At 38.8% G+C, this 25651-nt stretch overlaps 1 protein-coding gene across 1 annotated transcript in view; it reads right to left on the bottom strand.

Moving 5' to 3' along the window:
- The window catches only part of LOC148943867 (dual 3',5'-cyclic-AMP and -GMP phosphodiesterase 11A-like), a 316296-nt gene that overhangs the window by 65817 nt on the left and 224828 nt on the right, over positions 1-25651 (bottom strand). Inside the window, exon 5 of the mRNA XM_089101266.1 lies at positions 10187-10420. Coding sequence (XP_088957392.1) covers positions 10187-10420 — 234 coding nt within the window. The remainder of the gene's footprint in view (positions 1-10186; positions 10421-25651) is intronic.

Here is a 25651-nt window from a genome sequence, read left to right as displayed (position 1 = left end):
AAGCCTCAAGAAACTTTTGTTTCAGCTTTAGCTGAACATATTTGGTTTCAACCAGATCACTTTGTAAAATTTGATGAGGTCTTAGCTATTTCAAATGATAAGGGGTATACACAATGGGCGAGAGAAGCCATTGAAATTAAAAAACTTATGTTTGCTAACCTTTCGATAAATAGGGACACAGGTTGTTTAAATATTGTCCCAATTTATGATAATCTTCTTAAGAGTGAATCAACAGTCAATAAAGGAATTAAGATTATAAATAATCACCAGGGGACTGTTTTACCTGCTAGACCGAAACGAATTGCTTCAATAATAGCCAATAAAAGGATTATTTCGTAACAGAATAGTTAAAGTAATTTCCATTTTTTTTTTCGTCGGTTACTCTGGTGTTCTCACTGAAGTAACTCTATAATAGCATCTTTTCCCTACGTGGATCAGTTTGCGTCAATTGTATATTTTTTTTTGGTGGTTGTTTTATTGGTTTTTTAGTTTTAACTTGTTTTTTTTTATCTTGTTCTTCTTTTGTCTTTCGCGCTGAAGACACCTTGTTTGTGATACAGGCGAAATATCAGTGTTTTTTTGCATTTGTCTTTCCTTTTCTCTCCACTGGCCACAGTCTCGTTTATTGTTTTTTTTATTGAGATATTTCTCTTTGTTGGTTTTCTGCCCTCGGGTCCTGGTGGGTTGTGTCAACACCGGATTTTTAATTTTATATAATCTTTGAACTATTTAAAAAAAAAATAGCTATCTTAAAATTTTTTATTGGATGCATTTGGGAAAATAGGGTTAAGGGGGGAGGGAAGCTGGTTACCCTTCAATATCTTTCGATGCTTAAAATGTAAACTAGAACTTTCAATTTCCAATCAAATGAGCCCTCTGAATTTGTATACGATAATGTTGTCTATGCAAAACCTTATATGCCCCCAGGGCATAACTTACACCCCTTGCCCTGAGGGCTGTGGGGGAGTTGTCATCCTCAAAGACCTAATTTCCAGAACTTAAAACTACGTTTAATAAAATGGCTGTCTCAAAATTTTGATTGTATTTGTTTGGGGAAAAGGTGGGCGTGAGAGGGGGGTTAATTGCCCTCAAATCACTTTCGACTATTAGAAAGGGCACTAGCGCTTTGAATCTCCAATCGAATCAGCCTTTTTTGAAGTTTCTATGACACCGCCTTCTATAAAAACCTTATATGCCCCCAGGGTATAACTTAAAACCCTTGCCTTGAGGGTTGAGGGGGACTGTCCTCCTCAAAAACATATTTTCTATCTGAAAATCAACAACGCTCAACCAAAAGGCTATCTCAATATTTTTATTGGATGTGTTTGGGGGAATGAGGGGCGTGGGGGGGGGCTATTTGCCCTCCAATCACTTTCGACTATTGAAAAGGGCATTAGCCCTTATAATTTCCAATTGAATGAGCCTTTTTTGAAGTTTCTACGACAACATCTTCTATAAAAACCTTATATGCCCCCAGGGCATAACTTAAAACCCTTGCCCTGAGGGCGGTGGGGGAGTGTCCTCCACAAAAACATAATTTCTATTTGGAAATCAACTACGCTGAACAAACTGGCTAACTCAAAATTTTGATGGGCGGGGTTTGGGGGCCTGCTGGGCGTGGGGGGGGGGCGAGTTGCCCTCCAAACCCTTTCGACTATTAAAAAGGTCACTAGCCCTTTGAATTTCCAATCGAATGAGCCTTTTTTGAAGTTTCTACGACAACGCCTTCTATAAAAACCTTATATGCTCCAAGGGCATAGCTTAGAACTCTTGCCTTGAGGGTTGTAGGGAATTGTCCTCTTCATATACATATTTTCTACGAGGAAATCAACTACGCTGAACAAAATGGATATCTCAAAAGTTTGATTGAATGTTTTTGGGAAACTGATGGGCGTGGAGGGGGGGGGGGCTAGTTGCCCTCCAATCACTTTCGACTATTAAAACAAGCACTATCCCTTTGAATTTCCAATCGAATGAGCCTTTTTTGAAGTTTCTACGACAACGCCTTTTATAAAAACCTTATATGCCCCAGGGCGTAACTTAAAACCCTTTCCCTGCGGGTTGTGGGGGAGTGTCCTCCTCAAAAACATATTTTCTATCTGGAAATCAACTACGCTGAATAAAATGGCTATCTAAAATTTTTGATCAGATGTGTTTGGGGAAATGATGGGCGTGGGGGGGTTAGTGGCACTCCAATCACTTTCGACTATTAAAAATGGCACTAGCGTTTTGAATTTCCAATCGAATGAACCTGTTTTGAAGTTGCTACGACAACGCCTTCTATAAAAACCTTATATACCCCAGGGCATAACTTAAAAGTCTTTCCCTGAGGGTTGTGGGGGAGTGTCCTCCTCAAAAATATATTTTCTATCTGGAAATCAACTACGCTGAACAAAATGGCTATCTAAAAATTTTGATTATATTTGTTTGGGGAAATGGTGGGCGTGAGAGGGGGGTTAATTGCCCTCAAATAACTTTCGACTATTAAACAGGGCACTAGCCCTTTGAATTTCCAGTCGAATGAGTCTTTCTTGAAGTTGCTACGACAATGTCTTCTATAATAGCATTATATGCCCTCATGGCATAAGTTAAAACCCTTGCCTTGAGGGTTGCGGGGGAGTATCCTCCTCTAAAACGTATTTTCTATCTAGAAATCAATTACGCTGAACAAAATGTCTATCTAAAAATTTTGATTGGATGTGTTTGGGGGAATGATGGGCGTGGGTGGGGGGTGGGGGGGTTAGTTGCCCTTCAATCACTTTTGACTATTAAAAAAGGCACTATCCCTTTGAATTTCTAATCGAATGAGCCTTTTTTGAAGTTTCTACGACAACGCCTTCTATAAAAACCTTATATGCCCCCAGGGCATAACTTAAAACCCTTGCCTTGTGGGTTGTGGGGGACTGTCCGCCTAAAAACATATTTTCTATCTGGAAATCAACTACGCTGAACCAAAAGGCTATCTCTAAATTTTTATTGGATGTTTTTGGTGGAATGATGGGCGTGAGGGGGCGCTAGTTGCCCTCCAATCACTTTCGACTATTAAAAAGGGCACTATCCCTTTCAATTTCCAATCAAATGAGCCTTTTTTGCAGTTTATACGACAACGCTTTCTATAAAAACCTTATATGCCTCCAGGGCATAACTTAAAACCCTTACCCAGAGGATTGTGGTGGAGTGTCCTCCTCAAAAACATATTTTCTATCTGAAAATCAACTACGCTGAACAAAATGACTATCTCAAAATTTTGATTGGATGTGTATGGGGAAATAATGGGCGTGGGGGGGGGGGGGTAGTGTCCCTCCAATCACTTTCGACGATTAAAAATGGCAGTAGCGTTTTGAATTTCCAATCGAATGAGCCTGTTTTGAAGTTGCTACGACAACGCCTTTTATAAAAACCTTATATGCCCCCAGAACATAACTTAAAACCCTTGCCCTGAGGGTTGTGGGGGATTGTCCTCCTCAAAAATATATTTTCTATCTGGAAATCAGCTACGCTGAACAAAATGGCTATCTCAAAATTTTGATTGGATGTGTTAAAGGGAATGATGAGCGTAAGGGGGGGGGGGCTAGTTGCCCTCCAATCACTTTGACTATTAAAAAGGGCACTATCCCTTTGAATTTTCAATCGAATGAGCCTTTTTTGAAGTTTCTACGACAACGCCTTTTATAAAAACCTTATATGCCCACAGGGGATAACTTAGAACCCTTGCCCTGCGGGTTGTTGGGGAGTGTCCTCCTCAAAAACATATTTTCTATCAGGAAATCAACTACGCTGTATAAAATGGCTATCTAAAAATTTTGATTGGATTTGTTTGGGGAAATGATGGGCTAGGGGGGGTAGTGGCCCTCCAATCACTTTTGACTATTAAAAATGGCACTAGCATTTTGAATTTCCAATCGAATGAACCTGTTTTGAAGTTGCTACGACAACGCCTTCTATAAAAACCTTATATACCCCAGGGCATAACTTAAAAGTCTTGTCCTGAGGGTTGTGGGGGAGTGTCCTCCTAAAAAATATATTTTCTATCTGGAAATCAACTACGCTGAACCAAAAGGCTATCTCAAAATTTTTATGGGTTGTGTTTGGGGGAATGTTGGGGGTGGGTGGGGAGGGGCTGGTTGCCCTACAATCACTTTCGACTATTAAAGAAGGCACTAGCCCTTTGAATTTCTAATTGAATGAGCCTTTTTTGAAGTTTCTACGACAACGCCTTCTATAAAAACCTTATATGCCCCCAGGGCATAACTTAAAACCCTTGCCTTGAGGATTGTGGGGGATTGTCCTCCTAAAAACATATTTTCTATCTGGAAATCAACTACGCTGAACCAAAAGGCTATCTCTAAATTTTTATTGGATGTTTTTGGCGGAATGATGGGCGTGAGGGGCGCTAGTTGCCCTCCAATCACTTTCGACTATTAAAAAGGGCACTACCCCTTTAAATTTCCAATCAAATGAGCCTTTTTTGAAGTTTCTACGACAACGCCTTTTATAAAAACCTTATATGCCTCCAGGGCATAACTTAAAACCCATGGCCCGAGGGTTGTGGGGGAGTGTCCTCCTCAAAACCATATTTTCTATCAGGAAATCAACTACGCTGAATAAAATGGCTATCTAAAAATTTTGATTGGATGTGTATGGGGAAATAAGGGGCGTTGGGGGGGGGGGTAGTGTCCCTCCAATCACTTTCGACGATTAAAAATGGCAGTAGCGTTTTGAATTTCCAATCGAATGAGCCTGTTTTGAAGTTGCTACGACAACGCCTTTTATAAAAACCTTATATGCCCCCAGGACATAACTTAAAACCCTTGCCTTGAGGGTTGTGGGGGATTGTCCTCCTCAAAAATATATTTTCTATCTGGAAATCAACTACGCTGAACGAAATAGCTATCTCGAAATTGTGATTGGATGTGTTAAAGGGAATGATGAGCGTAAGGGGGGGGGGGCTAGTTGCCCTCCAATCACTTTTGACTATTAAAAAGGGCACTAGCTCTTTGAATTTCCAATCGAATGAGCCTTTTTTGAAGTTTCTACGACAACGCCTTTTATAAAAACCCTATATGCCCCCAGGGGATAACTTAAAACCCTTGCCCTGCGGGTTGTTGGGGAGTGTCCTCCTCAAAAACATATTTTCTATCAGGAAATCAACTACGCTGTATAAAATGGCTATCTAAAAATTTTGATTGGATGTGTTTGGGGAAATGATGGGCTAGGGGGGGTAGTGGCCCTCCAATCACTTTTGACTATTAAAAATGGCACTAGCATTTTGAATTTCCAATCGAATGAACCTGTTTTGAAGTTGCTACGACAACGCCTTCTATAAAAACCTTATATAACCCAGGGCATAACTTAAAAGTCTTGTCCTGAGGATTGTGGGGGAGTGTCCTCCTAAAAAAAATATTTTCTATCTGGAAATCAACTACGCTGAACCAAAAGGCTATCTAAAAATTTTTATGGGATGTGGTTGGGGGAATGATGGGCGTGGGTGGGGAGGGGCTGGTTGCCCTACAATCACTTTCGACTATTAAAGAAGGCACTAGCCCTTTGAATTTCTAATTGAATGAGCCTTTTTTGAAGTTTCTACGACAACGCCTTCTATAAAAACCTTATATGCCCCCAGGGCATAACTTAAAACCCTTGCCTTGAGGATTGTGGGGGATTGTCCTCCTAAAAACATATTTTCTATCTGGAAATCAACTACGCTGAACCAAAAGGCTATCTCCAAATTTTTATTGGATGTGTTTGGGGGAATGATGGGCGTGGGGGAGGGGGCTAGTTGCCCTCCAATCACTTTCGACTATTAAAAAGGGCACTATCCCTTTCAATTTCCAATCAAATGAGCCTTTTTTGAAGTTTCTACAACAATGCCTTCTATAAAAATCTTATATGCCCCCAGGGCATAACTTGAAACTCTTGCCCTGGGGGTTGTGGGGGAGTGTCCTCCTCAAAAACATATTTTCTATCAGGAAATCAACTACGCTGAAAAAAATGGCTATCTAAAAATTTTGATTGGATGTGTATGGGGAAATAATGGGCGTTGGGGGGGGTAGTGTCCCTCCACTCACTTTCGACGATTAAAAATGGCAGTAGCGTTTTGAATTTCCAATCGAATGAGCCTGTTTTGAAGTTGCTACGACAACGCCTTTGATAAAAACCTTAAATGCCCCCAGGACATAACTTAAAACCCTTGCCTTGAGGGTTGTGGGGGATTGTCCTCCTCAAAAATATATTTTCTATCTGGAAATCAACTACGCTGAACAAAATGGCTATCTCAAAATTTTGATTGGATGTGTTTGGGGGAATGAGGAGCGTGGGGGGGCTAGGTGCCCTCCAATCACATTTTTCTATTAAAAAGGGCACTATCTCTTTGAATTTCCCATCGAATGAGTTTTTTTTTAAGTTTCTACGACAAAGCCTTCTATAAAAACCTTATATGCCCCCAGGGGATAACTTAAAACCCTTGCCCTGCGGGTTGTTGGGGAGTGTCCTCCTCAAAAACATATTTTCTATCAGGAAATCAACTACGCTGAATAAAATGGCTATGTAAAAATTTTGATTGGATTTGTTTGGGGAAATGATGGGCGTGGGGGGGGGTAGTGGCCCTCCAATCACTTTCGACTATTAAAAATGGCACTAGCGTTTTGAATTTCCAATCGAATGAACCTGTTTTGAAGTTGCTACGACAACGCCTTCTATAAAAACCTTATATACCCCAGGGCATAACTTAAAAGTCTTGCCCTGAGGGTTGTGGGGGAGTGTCCTCCTCAAAAATATATTTTCTATCTGGAAATCATCTACGCTGAACAAAATGGCTGTATCAATATTTTGATTGGATGTGTTTGGGGGAATGATGGGCGTAAGGGGGGGGGGCTAGTTGCCCTCCAATCACTTTGACTATTAAAAAGGGCACTATCCCTTTGAATTTCCAATCGAATGAGCCTTTTTTGAAGTTTCTACGACAACGCCTTTTATAAAAGCCTTATATGCCCACAGGGGATAACTTAGAACCCTTGCCCTGCGGGTTGTTGGGGAGTTTCCTCCTCAAAAACATATTTTCTATCAGGAAATCAACAACGCTGTATAAAATGGCTATCTAAAAATTTTGATTGGATTTGTTTGGGGAAATGATGGGCGTGGGGGGGTAGTGGCCCTCCAATCACTTTCGACTATTAAAAATGGCACTAGCGTTTTGAATTTCCAATCGAAAGAACCTGTTTTGAAGTTGCTACGACAACGCCTTCTATAAAAACCTTATATACCCCAGGGCATAACTTAAAAGTCTTGCCCTGAGGGTTGTGGGGGAGTGTCCTCCTCAAAAATATATTTTCTATCTGGAAATCAACTACGCTGAATAAAATGGCTATCTAAAAATTTTGATAAGATGTGTATGGGGAAATGATGGGCGTGGGGGGGGGGGGGTTAGTGGCACTCCAATCACTTTCGACTATTAAAAATGGCACTAGCGTTTTGAATTTCCAATCGAATGAACCTGTTTTGAAGTTGCTACGACAACGCCTTCTATAAAAACCTTATATATCCCAGGGCATAACTTAAAAGTCTTTCCCTGAGGGTTGTGGGGGAGTGTCCTCCTCAAAAATATATTTTCTATCTGGCAATCAACTACGCTGAACAAAATGGCTATATCAAAATTTTGATTATATTTGTTTGGGGAAAAGGTGGGCGTGAGAGGGGGGTTAATTGCCCTCAAATAACTTTCAACTATTAAAAAGGGCACTAGCCCTTTGAATCTCCAATCGAATGAGCCTTTTTTGAAGTTTCTACGACACCACCTTCTATAAAAGCCTTACATGCCCCCATGTTTCAAGTTAGAACCCTTGGCTTGGGGCGTGTGGAGGAGTGCCCTTATAAAACACGTACTTTCCGTTTGAAAATCAATTGCATTGAAACAAATGACTAACTAACAATTTTGATGGGATTTGTTTAGGGTACGGGTGGGCGTGGGGGGGGGGGGGGGGCTGGTTGCCCTACAATCACTTTCGACTATTAAAGAGGGCACTAGCCCTTTGAATTTGTAATCGAATGAGCCATTTTTGAAGTTTCTACGACAACGCCTTCTATAAAAATCTTATATGTCCCCAGGGCATAACTTAAAACCCTTGCCTTGAGGGTTATGGGGGATTGTTCTCCTCAAAACATATTTTCTATCTGGAAATCAACTACGCTGAACCAAAAGGCTATCTCAAAATTTTTATTGGATGTTTTTGGTGGAATGATGGGCGTGTCACTTTAAATAGTCGAATCACTTTCGACTATTAAAAAGGGCACTATGCCTTTGAATTTCCAATCAAATGAGTCTTTTTTGAATTTTCTATGACAACGCCTTCCATAAAAGCCTTATATATTTCCAGGGCATAACTTAAAACCCTTGCCCCGCGTGTTGTGGGGGATTGTCCTCCTAAAGAACATATTTTATATCAGGAAATCAACTACGCTGAACAAAATGGCTATCTAAAAATTTTGATTGGATGTGTTTGGGGAAATGATGGGCGTTGGGGGGGGGGGTAGTGTCCCTCCAATCACTTTCGACGATTAAAAATGGCAGTAGCGTATTGAATTTCCAATCGAATGAGCCTGTTTTGAAGTTGCTACGACAACGCCTTTTATAAAAACCTTATATGCCCCCAGGACATAACTTAAAACCCTTGCCTTGAGGGTTGTGGGGGATTGTCCTCCTCAAAAATATATTTCCTATCTGGAAATCAACTACGCTGAACAAAATGGTTATCTCAAAATTTTGATGGGACGTGTTTGGGGGAATGATTAGCGTGGGGGGGCTAGTTGCCCTCCAATCACTTTCGACTATTAAAAAGGGCACTATCCCTTTGAATTTCCAATCGAATGAGCCTTTTTTGAAGTTTCTACGACAACGCCTTTTATAAAAACCTTATATGCCCCCAAGGCCTTGCCCTGCGGGTTGTGGGGGAGTGTCCTCCTCAAAAACATATTTTCTATCAGGAAATCAACTACGCTGAATAAAATGGCTATGTAAAAATTTTGATTGGATTTGTTTGGGGAAATGATGGGCGTGGGGGGGGTAGTGGCCCTCCAATCACTTTCGACTATTAAAAATGGCACTAGCGTTTTGAATTTCCAATCGAATGAACCTGTTTTGAAGTTGCTACGACAACGCCTTCTATAAAAACCTTATATACCCCAGGGCATAACTTAAAAGTCTTGCCCTGAGGGTTGTGGGGGAGTGTCCTCCTCAAAAATATATTTTCTATCTGGAAATCATCTACGCTGAACAAAATGGCTGTATCAATATTTTGATTGGATGTGTTTGGGGGAATGATGGGCGTGGGGGGGGGGGCTAGTTGCCCTCCAATAATTTTTGACTATTAAAAAGTGCACTAGAACTCTCAATTTCCAATCGATTGAGCTCCCGTTGAAGTTTTTACGACAACCCCTTCCGTATGAAGTGCCTCTGGAAAAAAAAAATTAATAATAGAACATCGGAGCCGTATGGCCTTTACTATAGGCAACGCTACATCGTTACCTCTGATCCCATAGATATTGCAGACACCATTTTAAGAGGCTGGATGCATTTAGTACCTTTTAATTTAGTTAAACATTCCTCTCAACATTCCCTGCAAGTTTCAAGTTATTGGCTTTTCCACTTTTCAGCTAATTTGTGCCATTTGCGCTTTCGTAAAAACCAAATATATTTTAAACATTTTTTATGGTTGGAACATTGACAAATTAAAACAGTTAAGTAAAATCTTGAATTCCTGAAATTTAAACTGGAGCCAAACTCTTGTTTTAACGAATTATGTTCGATTTAATTTTGATTTGAGCCTTCATCTTATTTTCTACTCGTTTCAAAATTCATTAAATAATCTACATCAGTATCACAAATATTTGATATGACTATATACTTTGATTTTCTGATTTTGATTTCACTAATTTCTTTGATTGTAATTTCCAGTCTTTTAAAGCTGGAACTATTAAGGGACTTTAGTCTTACTTATTTTATGTTTTAATACGGCTCTCTAATATTTAATGAAAATAAACTTCTTTTTCGAATATTTAAAAAGAAAATCTCACCAGAACATGTTTTCAGTTATTTAGCTTTTCGGTTAAGTTTTTTTTTTTTTTATGAGACATGCTAGTTTTTTGTAGCCGGTTCCGAACCGTATAATTAGTATACGCATAGATAATGTACCTTAGAGACAAGTGATGGCTTGGTTCTTCCCTTAGTGTCATCAAGAATAAACAATGACGCTGCATCACAGTTCAAAAGTACCGTCAAGTTTTCTCTGACTTTCCATGTCAAGGACCTTAGATCCAAGTCATTTGCTATGTCTTTTACAATATCTAAAAAGAAAGCACCCTCGTCTCTCCTTCGCAGCTCTCTTTTTAAATCTCGATGCTTCGATGTAGACCTTGGAAGTTGTACCTAGAAAGAAAGTTTTTGTTACGGCTAATGTAGTTAAAAGGAAAACTAAGGGTATTTACGTGAAAAATTTGAAAAAATGTTGAGGGGATTTTAGACTAAATCAAAACATACTAAATGTATGCAGGTTATCAAAAAAATGTATCTGCAGTGTCTTAGAAATAGATTACAGTATAAATTTCTAACTATCAGCACATTTTTAGGGAATGCTGAACTAGCCAGAAAGGAACTATGTAAATACTGCTACAGCTACTACAACTAGTACTATTGCTAATGCTATGGGTAAAAGTTAAAACTTTCAGGATATGGTGGTGGTATTCTTGAACTAAACCAAAACACACTATGTGCATGTTGTTACACAGGTGGTAAAAACGGCGCATCAACAATACTTCAAGAATGGCCTAGAGCATTAAGTGGAAGCTTTTAGGGTATTTTAAGGGGGTGTTGAATTCAATTATTAAAGAGGCGGATCAGCAATATTCATGTAATGTGGAAGGGTATTAAGCTAAAACTTTCCAGAACTACTAATATTACTACTATTTTCGCTATTACTGCTAACACAACTACAGGGAATAATGCTGCTACTATCTGAACTAAATCAAGATAATCTAAGTGCATTCTGGCCGTCAAAATTTCATAGGGGTGTTATCTTAGGGTTGAAATAGGGTATAAATTGTAAACTTTCTGGGAAAGTTTATGTCGTCATAAAACTAAATCAAAAGGCACTATATGCATGCTGGTTGTCAAAAGGAGATTCCAGTCAAACTCAAAATGACTAGAAGCTACCATAAACAGAAGTAGGACAAACGCTCCCTATGCCAGTAGTAAGGGTGTATAAGGTTTGAAACTTACATGGAAACTTACACCTGCGGCACAAGAATATGCACTACAGTTTCACGTGCACATTGTAAAAAGCGACCAATTCTTTTATACCTATAAAGTGGTCAAACACGTTTTGAGAGTATAATTGAGATTGTTTAACACAATCAGACTGGTTTTTGCTATTGATATCAATTGCACAAGGAATTTCACAAGAATAAACACTTCAGTTTGACGTGGACATTTTAAAAAGCTGGTAAACCTATGAAGAGGTCAAACACGTTTTGAGAGCATAGTCGAGATTATATAACACAACCAGACTGGTTTTTGATGCAACATCCACTTTTTAGGGCCAATCAGGGAGAGAGCGGAGGTTACTCCATATACGATAACTTGATTGGTGATTGGATTCAAATAAAAGGAGTGATTTTCATTGCAATTCATATTAGTAAGAGAATTAAATTCAGAAAGAATAGTTTATTTGAGAGGATATTAGTAGAGAAAATAAGTGGTGCATTTACACTATTGGAGATTGATGGTGGAGCCGGTAGCAGCAAAGATATACCAGTACCAAACGTGGCTGTGGAAATAACCGGAGGTTGTAGACTATGCCTTGAATGGGACGATATGTTTGCTAGATACGTGATATCATTAAGCAAATTTAAGCTGGAGGAGCAATTATGTTTTGCTGTGAAACTGAATATTGTGCATATAAATAGACTTCAGGCAGCATTAGATGCGCTAGTGAAATACGAGGGCACGTATATTGATGAGAACAAAATGCCTCAGTGAATATTATTGTTGTAATTATGCTCAATAAAACTGTTTCTAAATCAACGATATTTTTCTTTCTATAGTAGACTAACATATATTTTTAGAGTAGAAAAAATTCTGGTTAGTTTGAAGTTGGTTGTGCGAGTGTTAGGACTCTAAAAAATGGATAGATTTGAGAAAGAGCAAATCATAGGGAATCTTGTGCATATGGAAAAGCGTTTGATTCTAGATGATGATTTTCTAGAGCTGTCTTTTCAAAGGAAGATATTTTCTCAGGGAATACTTGTCGATATAATGAAGATTGATTCTCCATCATTAGACTACTGCTTGAAGCTTTTACGTCGTGGTCCAAATGCATTTACACAATTTACTGATATATTAATCACGACACGGCAAAATGATATTGTGGATATGCTTTTATTCACTAGTTTAGAAATTTAGGAATTTTTTTTCATGAGAAAAATGGTGTTCAAGGATGATTTACTCTCTCTCTCTCTCTCTCTATCCCAGTCAAAATGTTGTTGTTGGTAGCTCAGTTTCCTTGTGGCAGTGAGAGTGTCAACACATGAAAAAATGTTCCATACATGTCCACTATGTATGTACACACTGGGCAGCTGGTCATCATGTGAGAATTGCACAATGATTGATGAGTATGATGAGAAGTGTAGATTATGCAACCTGTGTAAATTGCATAGCGGATATGCTGTACAAATTAAACGTTATAATTCCTGTCTTGAAGAAGTGTGTGACTCTCATCCTAGAGGGCACCTATGCTCGAATCGCAACTATGATAAATGTAATCAGTGGGAGAATACATACCCCGGTATGATTGGAAAGAATCCTAATCGTGATTTTAGTTTATTGCTACAAGATTGGTATCGTCGTGGTTTTAGATTGTTCTGGGAGGAGGAGCCAGGGCAGCGATTCAACTGTTGGAACAACAAAAGAATATGGTTTCTATGTTATCGTTGTGAAAACAATAGCTACTATGATTATAAGCCCACTGATTTTTATTTGGCTGTGACGGAATGTGATTCGCCACTTGAGGACACTGTTTGTGACACTGCTTCAAATAAGCAAATTGAAACATGTGAATTCTACAGAATGAATGAGAATAGTGCAATTGACTCTACAAAGAGATATGACAAGAGTGAAGTTACACTCTACTGTAGAAAAAGTGACCCTGACATTGTAGTGCATCAGGATCAGTTTACTCTGAACTCGGATAATCTACCTGCATTAGTCGCTCTCGACAAATACCTATACCTAGTTGCAGATGAAATCTAAAGAGTAGAAAAGTCGTTTTTATCATGTATATACTTTTTTCATTTATTAATAAACAATTTCATATACATTTTCAGAACACTTTATTCGTAGGGCACTAAAATCAATATTAAAAACGCTTGTAAGTATATTTTCCACTAGAAAGTCGTTCAATCCAGGTAAGTCAATGTAGATGTCTAGAAACTGCTTGTAGGTATAGCCACGACATCTGATCATGAAAAAAGTAGTGCATGAAAGCCACATGTCTTTGTCGTGAAATCCTGTACTCTTCGTTGATTTTGAATAATGGTTTTCCCACTGCTTTCAATAAAGTTGCTGATGTATGGGGTATAGAATTTATACGATAGGCCAAGACAATTTGCTGTTTGAAAGATGCCAAGCCAACAACCAGTCTTCAAAGTAGATGGATTTCTATTAACAAGGATAAGGGTCTTGGTAACACTTTGAATTTTTTCAATGACATCCAGAGTTATACAACAGAACTTGTATTGGGACATTTATAGATCCATATTACATACGTTGATTATTTGGCTTGTTTTCATGTTACTAGGTATAGTAGAACGCTACCGGCGGTTGTGATTTCCCAATAGGGTTCAAATTGACTCAATGATATTAGCGTGATACTCTCAGTCAAAGCATCGGCAAATGTACACTCTAAACGTACATTTTCTGTTCGTTCTATGCTCATATCCTGGGTCCCCAACAAGTCCAAAACAATTACACCATGATTTTTAAAAAATATTGAATCAGTTATTCCATTTTCAAATAGTTGAGAGTCAGAATCTAGGGATTGCATGGTCAACTCTTACAGAGTTCTATAGGATTTTTTGTGAAATGATGGAGTGTACAGTGGAATACCATTCACTTTGCACACAAGGCTAGATAGACCAAAAAAATTAAAAGCATGGGGGGATTCAGTCCAGGATTCAACGGCACTGACACTCTTCACATAGGCCAAAGCCAATTTTGATGGGATTTCTCCATTGATAAATGATGAATCGGTATAGCTACGAGAGCCGGTGGTAATGTGACGTTGATTGGTGATCGTATGGGGGACAAGAAGTTTAATGTTGTTGCCATTGGCTCTTAGCTTTTCCACTGCCAATGCAACAGAGCTCATAACCTGTCGTTTTCGGACGTGGAGAATTGCCCAAGTGATAATGACATTTGCATCGGGTGCTACAGGAAGTGTTTTTCTCAAAATGAAATTCGATGGGGCCAGTTGCAACTTTATGTCAATCTTGACATTGGGGGGTAACCATTGGGGTATATTGAATATCTCATGATTTAATTTTCCAACCAGATGATACTCCTGGCTCACTGCAGCAGTAAACTCACCGTCAGTATCATCACCTGATCTATATTCATAGCCCAATGACTGTCCTCTCAACTCCTTGTATGCCTTTGGTGTCATCATCATAAATTGTATGTAGCTTGCATAGTTAGATAAATTATTGCTAGTACTCACCAATGTTCCATTAATAAATACATTAATTTGTTTGAACAGGTTATGTAGAATACAGTTTTCGTAGGAGAGACCATTGGCAACAGTTGGAGTTGTATTATCTGACTTTTTCTTCACCGCAACACTTAAATCAATAAATGTTGATGACAAATCAATGAAACAGTCTTCATTGGAAAATATCTGAGTGTATATTTTCCGAAAGCGGTTGCTGAGGGTGATATTGTTCATAGTAGCCATACTTGACACTGACACCAACACTTTTAGCACTGAATAGATTCAATGAGGAACTGATTGATGGATATGATTCCTTGTGAGGGAGATAGGTCATCTTAAGAGATGAAATCTTTCTTTGATCCAACAATCTTTTTCTTTTTCTTCTTATTATTGGTATTCCTTGTTTTATTCCTCAGAGTAATTGTTGATGTCCTTTGCTTCCCGCCTGGGTGAAGACTGATGAGTGGATGACGCACTCGCATCCTTTTCAATCCCTTCCCATTTTGGTGAGATTGTAAGTGCTCACCAACGGCTCTTGCTGAAGATCTAATATTTTCCTTAACACTTTTCTTGAAATTCTTGCCCGACCCCCAGTCCTGTAGTGTTGAGGTAGCAAAATTTGATGAAGCAGGTACAAGATATTTTATGGAAAGGGGTAGTGCAAAACGAAATAGCCTAGCAAACCAGCTACCAAGACCATAGCCAGACATTGTAGTACGCCCCTTGTAGTAGTCCAATCCATTGCCTATTTGACGTGGACTCAGAGCACCAACATAGCAATCGATATTGGGACAGACAAATGGAATTCTTCTATTGTTCATTTTAGGTGTTGGTGCTGGTGTCGCCGACCATGGGTCGAAAATGACATGTAATCACTGCTAAGCCTTTTGTTATTGCTAGAGGATCACCCAATTCACTTCTTAGTGTTAACTGACAGTTAAGTTCCGAATACGAAGTGTTTACAGGAACATACTGAAGATGCTTTATATTATAGGGATGAACAAGTTCATGAGTGGTTTTTCGTTCAAGAACACGTAGGAGGGGTACATTTAAGTTACCAACTCTCGATGTTTCTGCAAAGGATGCATAGAGAAATATGCAAGAGTCCGAGGCGAAACCAGGTGGATAATCAGCAAAAATAACTAAATCCATCCCGTGAAAGGTGTCAGCGTTTTCCCAATTGATCATATTCTTTTTAAAGCCAAGAACGTCTCTCAGATTATCATTGAGAATTATTATTTCAGTCTCAACAGGTGAGGTAATGTAAATCCTATCGTTTTCCAATGGATAATTAAAATGGAATGTACCATTCCTACGATATGAGATTTTTCTATTGATTGTACGACACAAATCTGTCATATTATCGTATTCAATATACTTCAATTTGACATGTGGATATTCGTTAGATTTAAGTGCTTCAACCCATTCATAGTCGACAAAAAGTGACGAATCGAATGGTATAACTTTTATATCATACATACGATCCTTTCTCAGGATGTCATAGGTATTTTTGAGAATACAATCGACCAGAGCAACTTCCTACGCACCGTCAAATTTGATGGCGGCGGATAGTTTCATTCAAAAGTTCCTTGTCTTATTCAAATCGTTGTAGAGAGGATTAGAAAAGTTGGACATATATGTTGAATAGAAGTCATTGGGCATTGTCAACATCTTCAACATCGATCCAAGAATCAAAATCAGAGTTGTATCCCAGCCACCAAACAAGTAACTGTTTCTTACCCCTGCGAGTACGAGTCTTAAATATCTTTTCAATTTGATAGATTTCACTATTATGTTTAACTTTTTGTAGTTCATAATCATAAAGGCCGCCGAGAATCTCTTCATCTTTGGGATCGCGCAAACGATAAGTTATGGGTTTAGTGTCAAGGATTTTTGCCACTTTAAAAAGTTCTGTGGACCACAAGTAATTCCCCTCTTCAAAAACATTAGTCGTTCTATTAATTCGAACAGTATCACCGGTATTGAGTTTATTTTTCTTCTTGACAATCGTTTCATTGGAATATTTTTAAGAAAGGTGTCAATTGTACCATGACCAGAATGATGAACTTCGGTTGGGGTTGAGTTGGACAATGATCGATGAGGTCGTTGATTATAAGTCAACATGATTTTATCTAAATCCTGAATAAAAGCAGATGTATTTTTCAATATACAATATCTTGAAATTAAAAGTCTATCAATCGTTCGGCCAATGCAGCCTTTATAGGACTATGGCTATGATAGAGCAGTGTATAATATTTCACTAATACTTTTGCAACATGGGGATTAACAAATTCACTACCCCAATCCCTTTGAATTTTTTTATACGAATCCTGTTCGAGAATACTTTCTATAGCCTGAGCAACTTGAGCGCCTCTCTTCTAGCGCAGTGGGATTGCATATGCATAGCGAATATAAACGCTGATTGCAAGTAGAATGTGCATGTACGTTGAATTGTAATGTCGTTGAATCTCATTAGAGTTTGGAAATCTTCTTGCATTATATGCAATGGAAAAAAGGCTTTAGTTTTTCAATAATAATTAGCACGAAGTCTATGATTTCTATGCAGAGTGTAACTTGATTCATTTTGTAGATAGTCTTGTACACTTTTAGTGTGAACACCAGTGACTTTGGAAAGAGTGGTTGGGGAACTCATACTTTCCACTTCACCAATATTTTCATAAACACCTTTCAGAACTTCAGCCATTTTGAACGTAAACACGTAGTGTAACGTCCGCTACCCTTTTGTATACTAGTGGTTGGTGGTGGGGGTTATGATGACTTGATACGTTTTCGCTTTTGTCTAGCTATCAATGGTGTGTTTTTCCTCACCACCATTGTCAAGTTTCCACAAGGTGTGATAGTATTTTCCAAGACTGATTTAAAGTCTTATTCTTCACCTTCTTCATGTTTATATTTTAATGTAAGTGGTGTTGTTTTTGATGATGATGGTGCTTGCCCATTTAATTTTTTTAGAGATCTCCTTTTGTAAACTTTACGTTTGTGGGAGATCAATGTATTAAGACAGTGGTGAAGGTGTTCGTCAAATGACAGTAGGAATTTACAATATGTAACCAGCTCAAGGACTAATGAGGGTAGATCTTATCTCTCGAATTGAACTACAATCCTCTTTCCATTGCTATCAACTTGAATATGATCTTGACCACTTTCCATGAGATAGGTTAGGAGTCGTTTACATTGTTTACGATAAGATTGGGGGAGTATATTTACAAATTTAAAAACAAATGAATACAAATACTCCTTTAATTGTGTTCCAGCAGCAGCAGCAGCAGCAGCAGAATCCTGAGGAGATGATTCTTTTTTGTGATCAATACCACTTGACAATACCACTTTTTGTGATAAATAGCAGCAGCAGTGGCCTTCGACTGATAGGGCTTATGTTTGTCCACTCGGCGAAGTGCATCTTGAAGTAAAAGCAGTTTCTTATCATCCTCAATATTCGCGTTGTCAATGAATTTACTCAGATTGTTTCACGGTTGAAAGAGCGAGTTCATTTGGAGTCAATTTACAGGGTTTTGCCGTTCTCTCTCTAGAGAAAACTGTTTACAAGTCCTGCAATTATTGGCAGTAGAAGCGTGAAAAAGCTACCGCCCGCTTGAAGAAGACGTTTCCTTTTAAAATTCTTTCCTTTCTTTTTAGAGGGCAATGTACCTACAATGGAACGATGTTGCTTTACCTGTTGCTTAACTACTTCTGGCAGATGAACATTACCCTCTGTCAAATTTAAACAAAGTTCCGATATAAGATTAATGAAATCATTGTCAATACCATGTTTGAGTATGGCTTTCCTAAGCGAGGGTTTTGAAGTGCTTAGAACTGAAAATAAATGCCTATTTTCATGTAGTTTCTTCAGTGTTATGATAGCAACTAATAGCCTTTTTTAATCTTCACGGGGAGATATACTGTAATTTCATTGTCAAACACGCAGATCCTCGGGTGTGTTTTGATTAAGATCCAATAGGATGTAGCCGTAGGGTTTATTAGTTGCCTGATTGTATGCTGAGAGCAGAAATTTAGGGGCACCAGGGTATATTTGTTAATTGAGAGTTATTAGCGAGCTGATATAGTAGGTGCAGTTCAATGCAAGTGTTCGCATACATTTGCTCCGATGAAAGAGATTGTGTAGAACCAGAGTAACGGAAATATGTTCATGATGAGAGCGAACGGTGAACAATTGCAGCATTTCCTGGGACCATTGTTCAATAGATTCAGCCAGATCGTCAATAATCAGCCAAGAGTTTGGTTCAATAATACTGAAAACATCAAGTCCCTGTATGAATTGTATCTGCACCAATCCCACCGTGCCAATTTTTTTTTATCGTAAAACGACTCCTGCCAAATACTGTAACAATAGTAGATTTTTTTGGCTTTTCCACAAACATTTTATCGCAATTTTTAATTGTTTTAGTTAAGAGTTTTGTTTTGCCTGAAATTGACGGTCCACAGAGAAACGATCTGAATGGTTTTTCAAATTGATACATGTTCCCTTCAACAGTTTACCTAGACAACTAACTGTAGACTATAGCTGTCTAATGAATAAATAATTTCCCTATTACTACTTCTAGACCGTTCAAGAAGAATAATGAGAAGACGAATAAAGAATCATATTTTCTTTTATTATACGCATAAAAGTAATAGCACTTTACAAATACTACATTGAACATGAAAGCACATTAAACATGAAAAAAATACACTTTTTTTTAATTTATTTATAATAAAAAATACAACATTTACATAAGCACTAGAAAAAACACTTTAATAAATACACTTTTTTATTTTTTTTATAAGAAAAAATACAACATTTATTAGAATATGCACACACACTTAAAATAATAATATCACATACTTTTATTTACAGCATTTTAAATTTGAAATGGGGTCCCCCCGGGGTTGGTCGCTGCAGCAGGCCAGAGAAGGGCCGGAGGGGGAATTAAATAGTGGAAATTGCTCTGCCTTGCACACACATTGAAAATTGTTTGTGATAAAAAAAAAATTAAAAACACCCATCACCCAAAAAAAAACCTCTCACCCAATTTGTACTTTTTTAATGAATTTAAGTTAATTTTTGTAGACCGAGTTGTTTTCTGTACTCTATTCATTCAACTCGGTCTGACATTAAATAATGACCGTGTGGTTGTATCTTCAAACCATCCTCAAGTACATAGACTTTGTCCGATATGGCCGACATGGCGTTTTTCTCAACTCTAACTTTGTAGTTTTTAAATTGTAAAGAACGAATCGCCATGACTTTCGCTCTTGGGACTAAACTACTTTCCAAACAGTTTCTATACACGCTTAAATTGAAATTATTTTTTATAAAGTGTGTAGGTACCCCTTTGCAAACTTGTTTGATATCCTTGTTATTCGGCTCCACGCAGTATACCTTCGGCCCAGGAAACACACCACTGGATATCAGATCACTGCCCATTTCAGATTTTAACACTAACAATTGATTTGGGGTCTGGCGTTTCACTAGTTCTGGGTAGAAGGATTCATCCCAATTAGCGTAGTCCATTCGTGAGGTAATGTACTCGCCATTTTCCAAGTCATTCAATAGATTTTCAGTTTTGACTTTTAACAGGAGTGAATCAATGTCTCCGTAATACACTTGAACTTGTCCCTCAATCGGCCACTGTACCTTGCATACATTATAATAAAATGACAACATGAGTTTTTTAGATATTTCAATTATTGCACTCACCCCTGCAATATTTTTATTTAAAACAATGATTCTTTTCTTGCGATGTAGGAGCACCATATCAGAGTCTATGATTGTGAACGATGTGAAGTTTGGATCCGCAATGATTCGAGTATAATCTTTGGGATTGGTTACAATGTCACTTCAACTTCTGTTTCGTACGCTTACGCACATTTTATTGAAAGCTGAGTTCAAAATGAGTTTATAGACTTCTTTTTCAATTTTCGTTTTCGCTTGTGTACGCTTACTGACAAAGGTGTCAATAAACGTTTTCATATAAGGCTTTTGATCAAATTGGAGGGCTCTATGAATCTTTGTGACCTTGAAGCCATTGTACATTATCCATTTCAATAGCACTTGATGAACAATGATATTCTGTTTCAGGTTGAGGTCGGCAATTAGTTTTTGTTTTGAAGGTACCCAGTGCACACTCCCATCCTCTACTAACGATAAATTGTAGGGGCTCAGAGAGTCCCTACCCACCGGTCTATTTATGCACGGAAAAACAAAGTCTTTACCGAGTCATGGATTTCCATGGGTATTTCACCGTCAATTTCAAAAAAACCATCCTTGTTTCCCATTCTCCTCAACACTAGCAATGTCAGGGAAATTCAAAGCACATGGATTGTCAAGCCATTTATAATTGCCACACAGCAAACAGTAGTGAGACATTGCCGATGGGTAAAGAGAATTCATATCCAAAAAAACTGCGTCCGACTTTTCATCGGTGTGCTGTCAAGTCGGATCAGTTTTCATGATACGATCCCCGTGAAAAAACATACCCACCCCTTATTGATCTCTCTACAAACAGATGCTAATCCACACCGGCGATCAGACCTATTTCTTTTTTGCTGATTTTAAGCATCAAGTCCATCACCAGATGAGGAGTCGAAAAATAATAACCTAAATCCAACCCAAATTCCCCATAGATTTTATCCGTATTTTTCCACACAATGTCCAAAAGAGTGAGTACTTCACTGTCCAAGAATAGTTTACAATAATCTCACCCATTTTTACATCCGCCCTTTGCCCAAACCCTCTTAGCAAATTCGTAGTCACTAGTGGTGCACTTATTCTCAGTAAGAGAATTGTAAAAAACTTCAATGGGCGGTAATGACACCTCATGTAGCCTCGAGCCAGAGTTGTAATAATCATATGGATATATTCCCTTACATGTTAATAAATCATACATTTCATCGGAGAAGCGCTGTTTTAGGAGGGGGAGGCTATCAAAATTGTCACTTCTCTGTACCTGAATCAATTGATTTAAAGATTTGGGGAAGAAGCTGAAAGACACTTCAGGCACGTGTTACCCTTGTCAACTGTTATCCACATGAATTCTAGCAGCAGTAGCTTTTCCGATGATTTGGGTATGATGTTATATGAAAAAGAACCATCTATCCATGCGTCATCTACAACTCCACCCTTGACAATGCGGGCCAACGCCGGTAGAATCAACTTTAAGTCTTAATTGGATTTGTGCATAAAAACAGGTACGAAATATTGCTGTCTAACGTTTAAATTGCATGACTGATGTGCTACCCCTCTAAAGTTACCCCCCCCCCCCCGATGTAATTTCCGGCCAAAAATGATCGTGGTCGATCACCTTCCTCCTCCCCCCTATTCCCGACACAATCATCAAATTCCCGCTTGCAAACCCAACATATTTTACGTTTTTTAATGGCCAATCTGTCATTTGGTGATAGAAGCATAGGATAGTTTGTATAACGAAGGCGCGAAATTGCACCGTTTGCTGTTTTGATTAGACTGACCAATGTAGAGCGCATGCAGTCTTCGCCTTCACCCAACATCTCAACTACATCCATCAGTTGCATGGTATTATTGGAATCTCGTTGCACGTGAGCGTAAGAGACCCATATGGCTTCATGTATTTTAACACGATTTGGATTTGATGAATCGTACACGTCTGTGAGTTTCGCTTCGCAGTCCAAAGCGATCTTATTGCTCTGTGGGGGCATGTTTTGGAAATTTTTAAAACGTAAGATCGCTCTATCTCCGCTTAACGTCTCCACAGCCTGGTATCCATGACGTTTACAGTGTTTCATATGATGCTTTAACTTTAAATCAGAGCGAAATCTAGAGAGGCATGTTGGACAGTAATTACACACACACCCATTTTTATCTTCCCCCAAAACCCTACTAATATCGGTAATTGGATTAAAATGTCCAATTGAATCAGGCTCTGTGGGTGGCGTGTATAGAAGCCACACCCAATGGTCCACTGACTCAATTGAAGGAGCCCTCACTGGAAATAATACGCCCTTCTTATCGGAACGGTGAACCTCCTTAAATTCAGTTTCATACTGTAACACCGTGACACCAATATTTAAATGTGCATTAGCCCGCTCGAAAATATCTATTCCTTTTAGTTTCACGGGAAATTGACCATTTAAACAATTAAAATCTACTATGGGGAACTTTGAACCCTTTCTACCATTAACTGCCATTTCATCCAACTTTTTCTTAGATGCATCTTTTTGAAGGGGCCTGTAAGCAGCAATTAAAAATGCATACTTGAAACACTGTAGCCTCGTATCGAAACAGATTCGTTGTATCTCCTGACATCCCTCTAAATCTGAGTGATATTTTAAAACTATAGCCTTCTCCCCAGCCCCACCACCTCTTACAATAAAATCCTTTTTAAATCTACAAATATTAACATTTAAACTTTCAATAGATAAAACCACCGACCCACTACCCCCTCGTTATAATTTTCCCATTTACTTTGAATACTATTAACCCAGTTTAGATAAACCTCCCCATAATTTGATAAATGCGGGCGAATTGCCAACATCTCTGTGTGCAAGTATTTCGAATACAGTTTGCTCACATTTTCATTTAAAAAATATTTTTAGTGCTATTGATGCTTTTAAACTGACCCCCCCAAACCCCCATCTTTTGTTCAAGAATGGCTCGAATCTTATTAGTATATAAATTTGTAATGGCCAGGGGATCTGTTATTATCTCCCCTGACACTAGAGAGTTAAATGGATCACCGAATTTGGCGCTGTAGACCTTTGTATGGTGCAAGGCAGAGTTGGAAAGAAAAAAATCTGGAAGTGGGGGTACTTGTGATGTTGTTATATCGTTATTACTACTACTACTACTGGCTTTATCATTAACCAGAATGGAGGGAGATGACATAGAATTGTTAATAGCACCACCCCTAGTCTTTTCAATTGAATTGGATGGAGGTGGCATGAAATCGTCAAAGTCAGTTAGTATGTATTCCAGGGTGTTTGGGGATAGCTGATCAAGCCAGCCTGTATTGTCCTGTGACGTAATTTATTTATCAGAACTCGGTTCAGATGCACTAGTACTGCTAACATCACCTAAATGCTCTCTCATAAATATGTCTGTCCATTCCGGATCCTCCACTATATCAGTGTCCCAGGTTAAATCGTCTAGGCTGGCCATGTCCCCAAAACAGTCATTTAGAAAACCCCTATGCCACTCCATATTGTCAAGAACTAGCGTAGGCTCATCTCTAAACTCCATTGGTGGTGCTAAGATTGATTCAGGTCCACCAAAAATGGATGTTTCATGACCTGATGAAGAGGGTGCTGCTAATTCATTAATCTATAGAAAAAAGTTTTAATTTTCTATGTGAAATAACCATTATTTTATAAAGTTAAAAAAATACGTTCATTTTTCACCCCATTCTCAAAAATCAACCCCCCCCCCTCCTAGCATTATTTCAACTAAATACTTGCCTCCACCCCACCCCCTCTCCACAGAAAGTTCAGAAAGACGCAATAGTCTATTTATCCTGAAACATTTCTAGTCGTATGTTTACCAGGATATAGAATGAGTACCATTTTTTGTTTACACCTCCCTCAGAACTTAATCCTCAGAACTCCCTCAGGATTAATATTATAGCGAAAATAATATTTTAATATCTCTGACACACACACACACTTTTACAGTATTAAAAAATGGCGAAAAGGCTAATTCATTAACCTATAGAAAAAAGGTGTTATTTTCTATGTGAAATAACCATTTTTTTGTAAAGTTAAAAAAAACCATGTTCATTTTTCACCCCATCCTCAAAACTCAATCCCCCCTAGCATTATTTTAACTAAATAATTGCCTCCACCCCACCCTCTCCCCAGAAAGTTCATACAGACGAATTACCCTATTTATGCTGAAGCATTTCTAGTCGTATGTTTACCAGGAAATTAAATAAGTACCATTTCTTACACCTCCCTCAGAAATTATTCCTCAGAACTCCCTCAGGATTAATATTATACCGAAAATAACATTTTAATATCTCTGACACACACACACTTTTACAGTGTTGAAAAAAATGGCGAAAAGACTAAAAAAAATTGGAAAGAAATAGGCTGATATTTCTAAAACCCGGTAGAAAGTAAAGGTAAAAATGCATACATTTCCAAATTCAGACTGCTGTTGAATGTCGGATGGTCCTGGCAAAGCATGATGGGGGATAGATGTTATCCCCAATGCGCGGGTAAACGGCGGGAGTAACTATGACTCTCTTAATGGTCCTCTTTGTTCATGGACCCTCTTTGGGGAGAATGGATGCTCCATCTGTTACGGGCTTAGTTCTCACTCCCGTAGGGATGAGCGCAATGATGGTCCGTTAGGCGGGATAACATTGAGATCTCGTACCTGATTACTATGGTGACACAGGTGGTTGCTCTTAATTGAGTGAACGCTTGCGACCCGCTCACTGTTAGAATTGGGCGTGCAATCGAGCTGAAGGCTGGGAAAACGTAGTCTTTAGCTGATCACAGTGTGGAAGGGAGATTACACTTGGGCCAGTTTGGCTGTCACGGGACGCACGAGTGTAGATCTCTAACCGGGGACCTGTATTGACCATGACCCACGGTTCTGATGGGACCCGCGCGGGTCTGTCAAGTGGCTTCGCCGCAGGTTATCACGCACTGCTGATTGGGGGTTGACTGCGGGACCTTGACAGGAGGTGAGTGACCACGAACGTTATGACAAAAGAGAGGTCGTCCCGGAGTAGGGCATCATCCGTGATGAACTACGTGTATGGGTGGGACCTATCCTTGGATGGGGCCTATCTGTATGGATGGGGCAGGTACAGCCATTTTCTCGTTTCGTGCTTTGGGGGTGACCCCGGGTACTTGGACGGACTTTGGTACCGCTGATGATGCTCGGCCCCCTTCACATC

This window comes from Artemia sp. Qi Xiang Cuo, chromosome 15 (genome assembly GCF_049724085.1).
Source record: "Artemia sp. Qi Xiang Cuo chromosome 15, ASM4972408v1, whole genome shotgun sequence".
NCBI lineage: Eukaryota > Metazoa > Arthropoda > Branchiopoda > Anostraca > Artemiidae > Artemia > Artemia sp. Qi Xiang Cuo.
The sequence above is the reverse complement of the archived record's forward strand: the minus strand, read 5'-3'. Positions and strand labels throughout refer to the sequence as shown.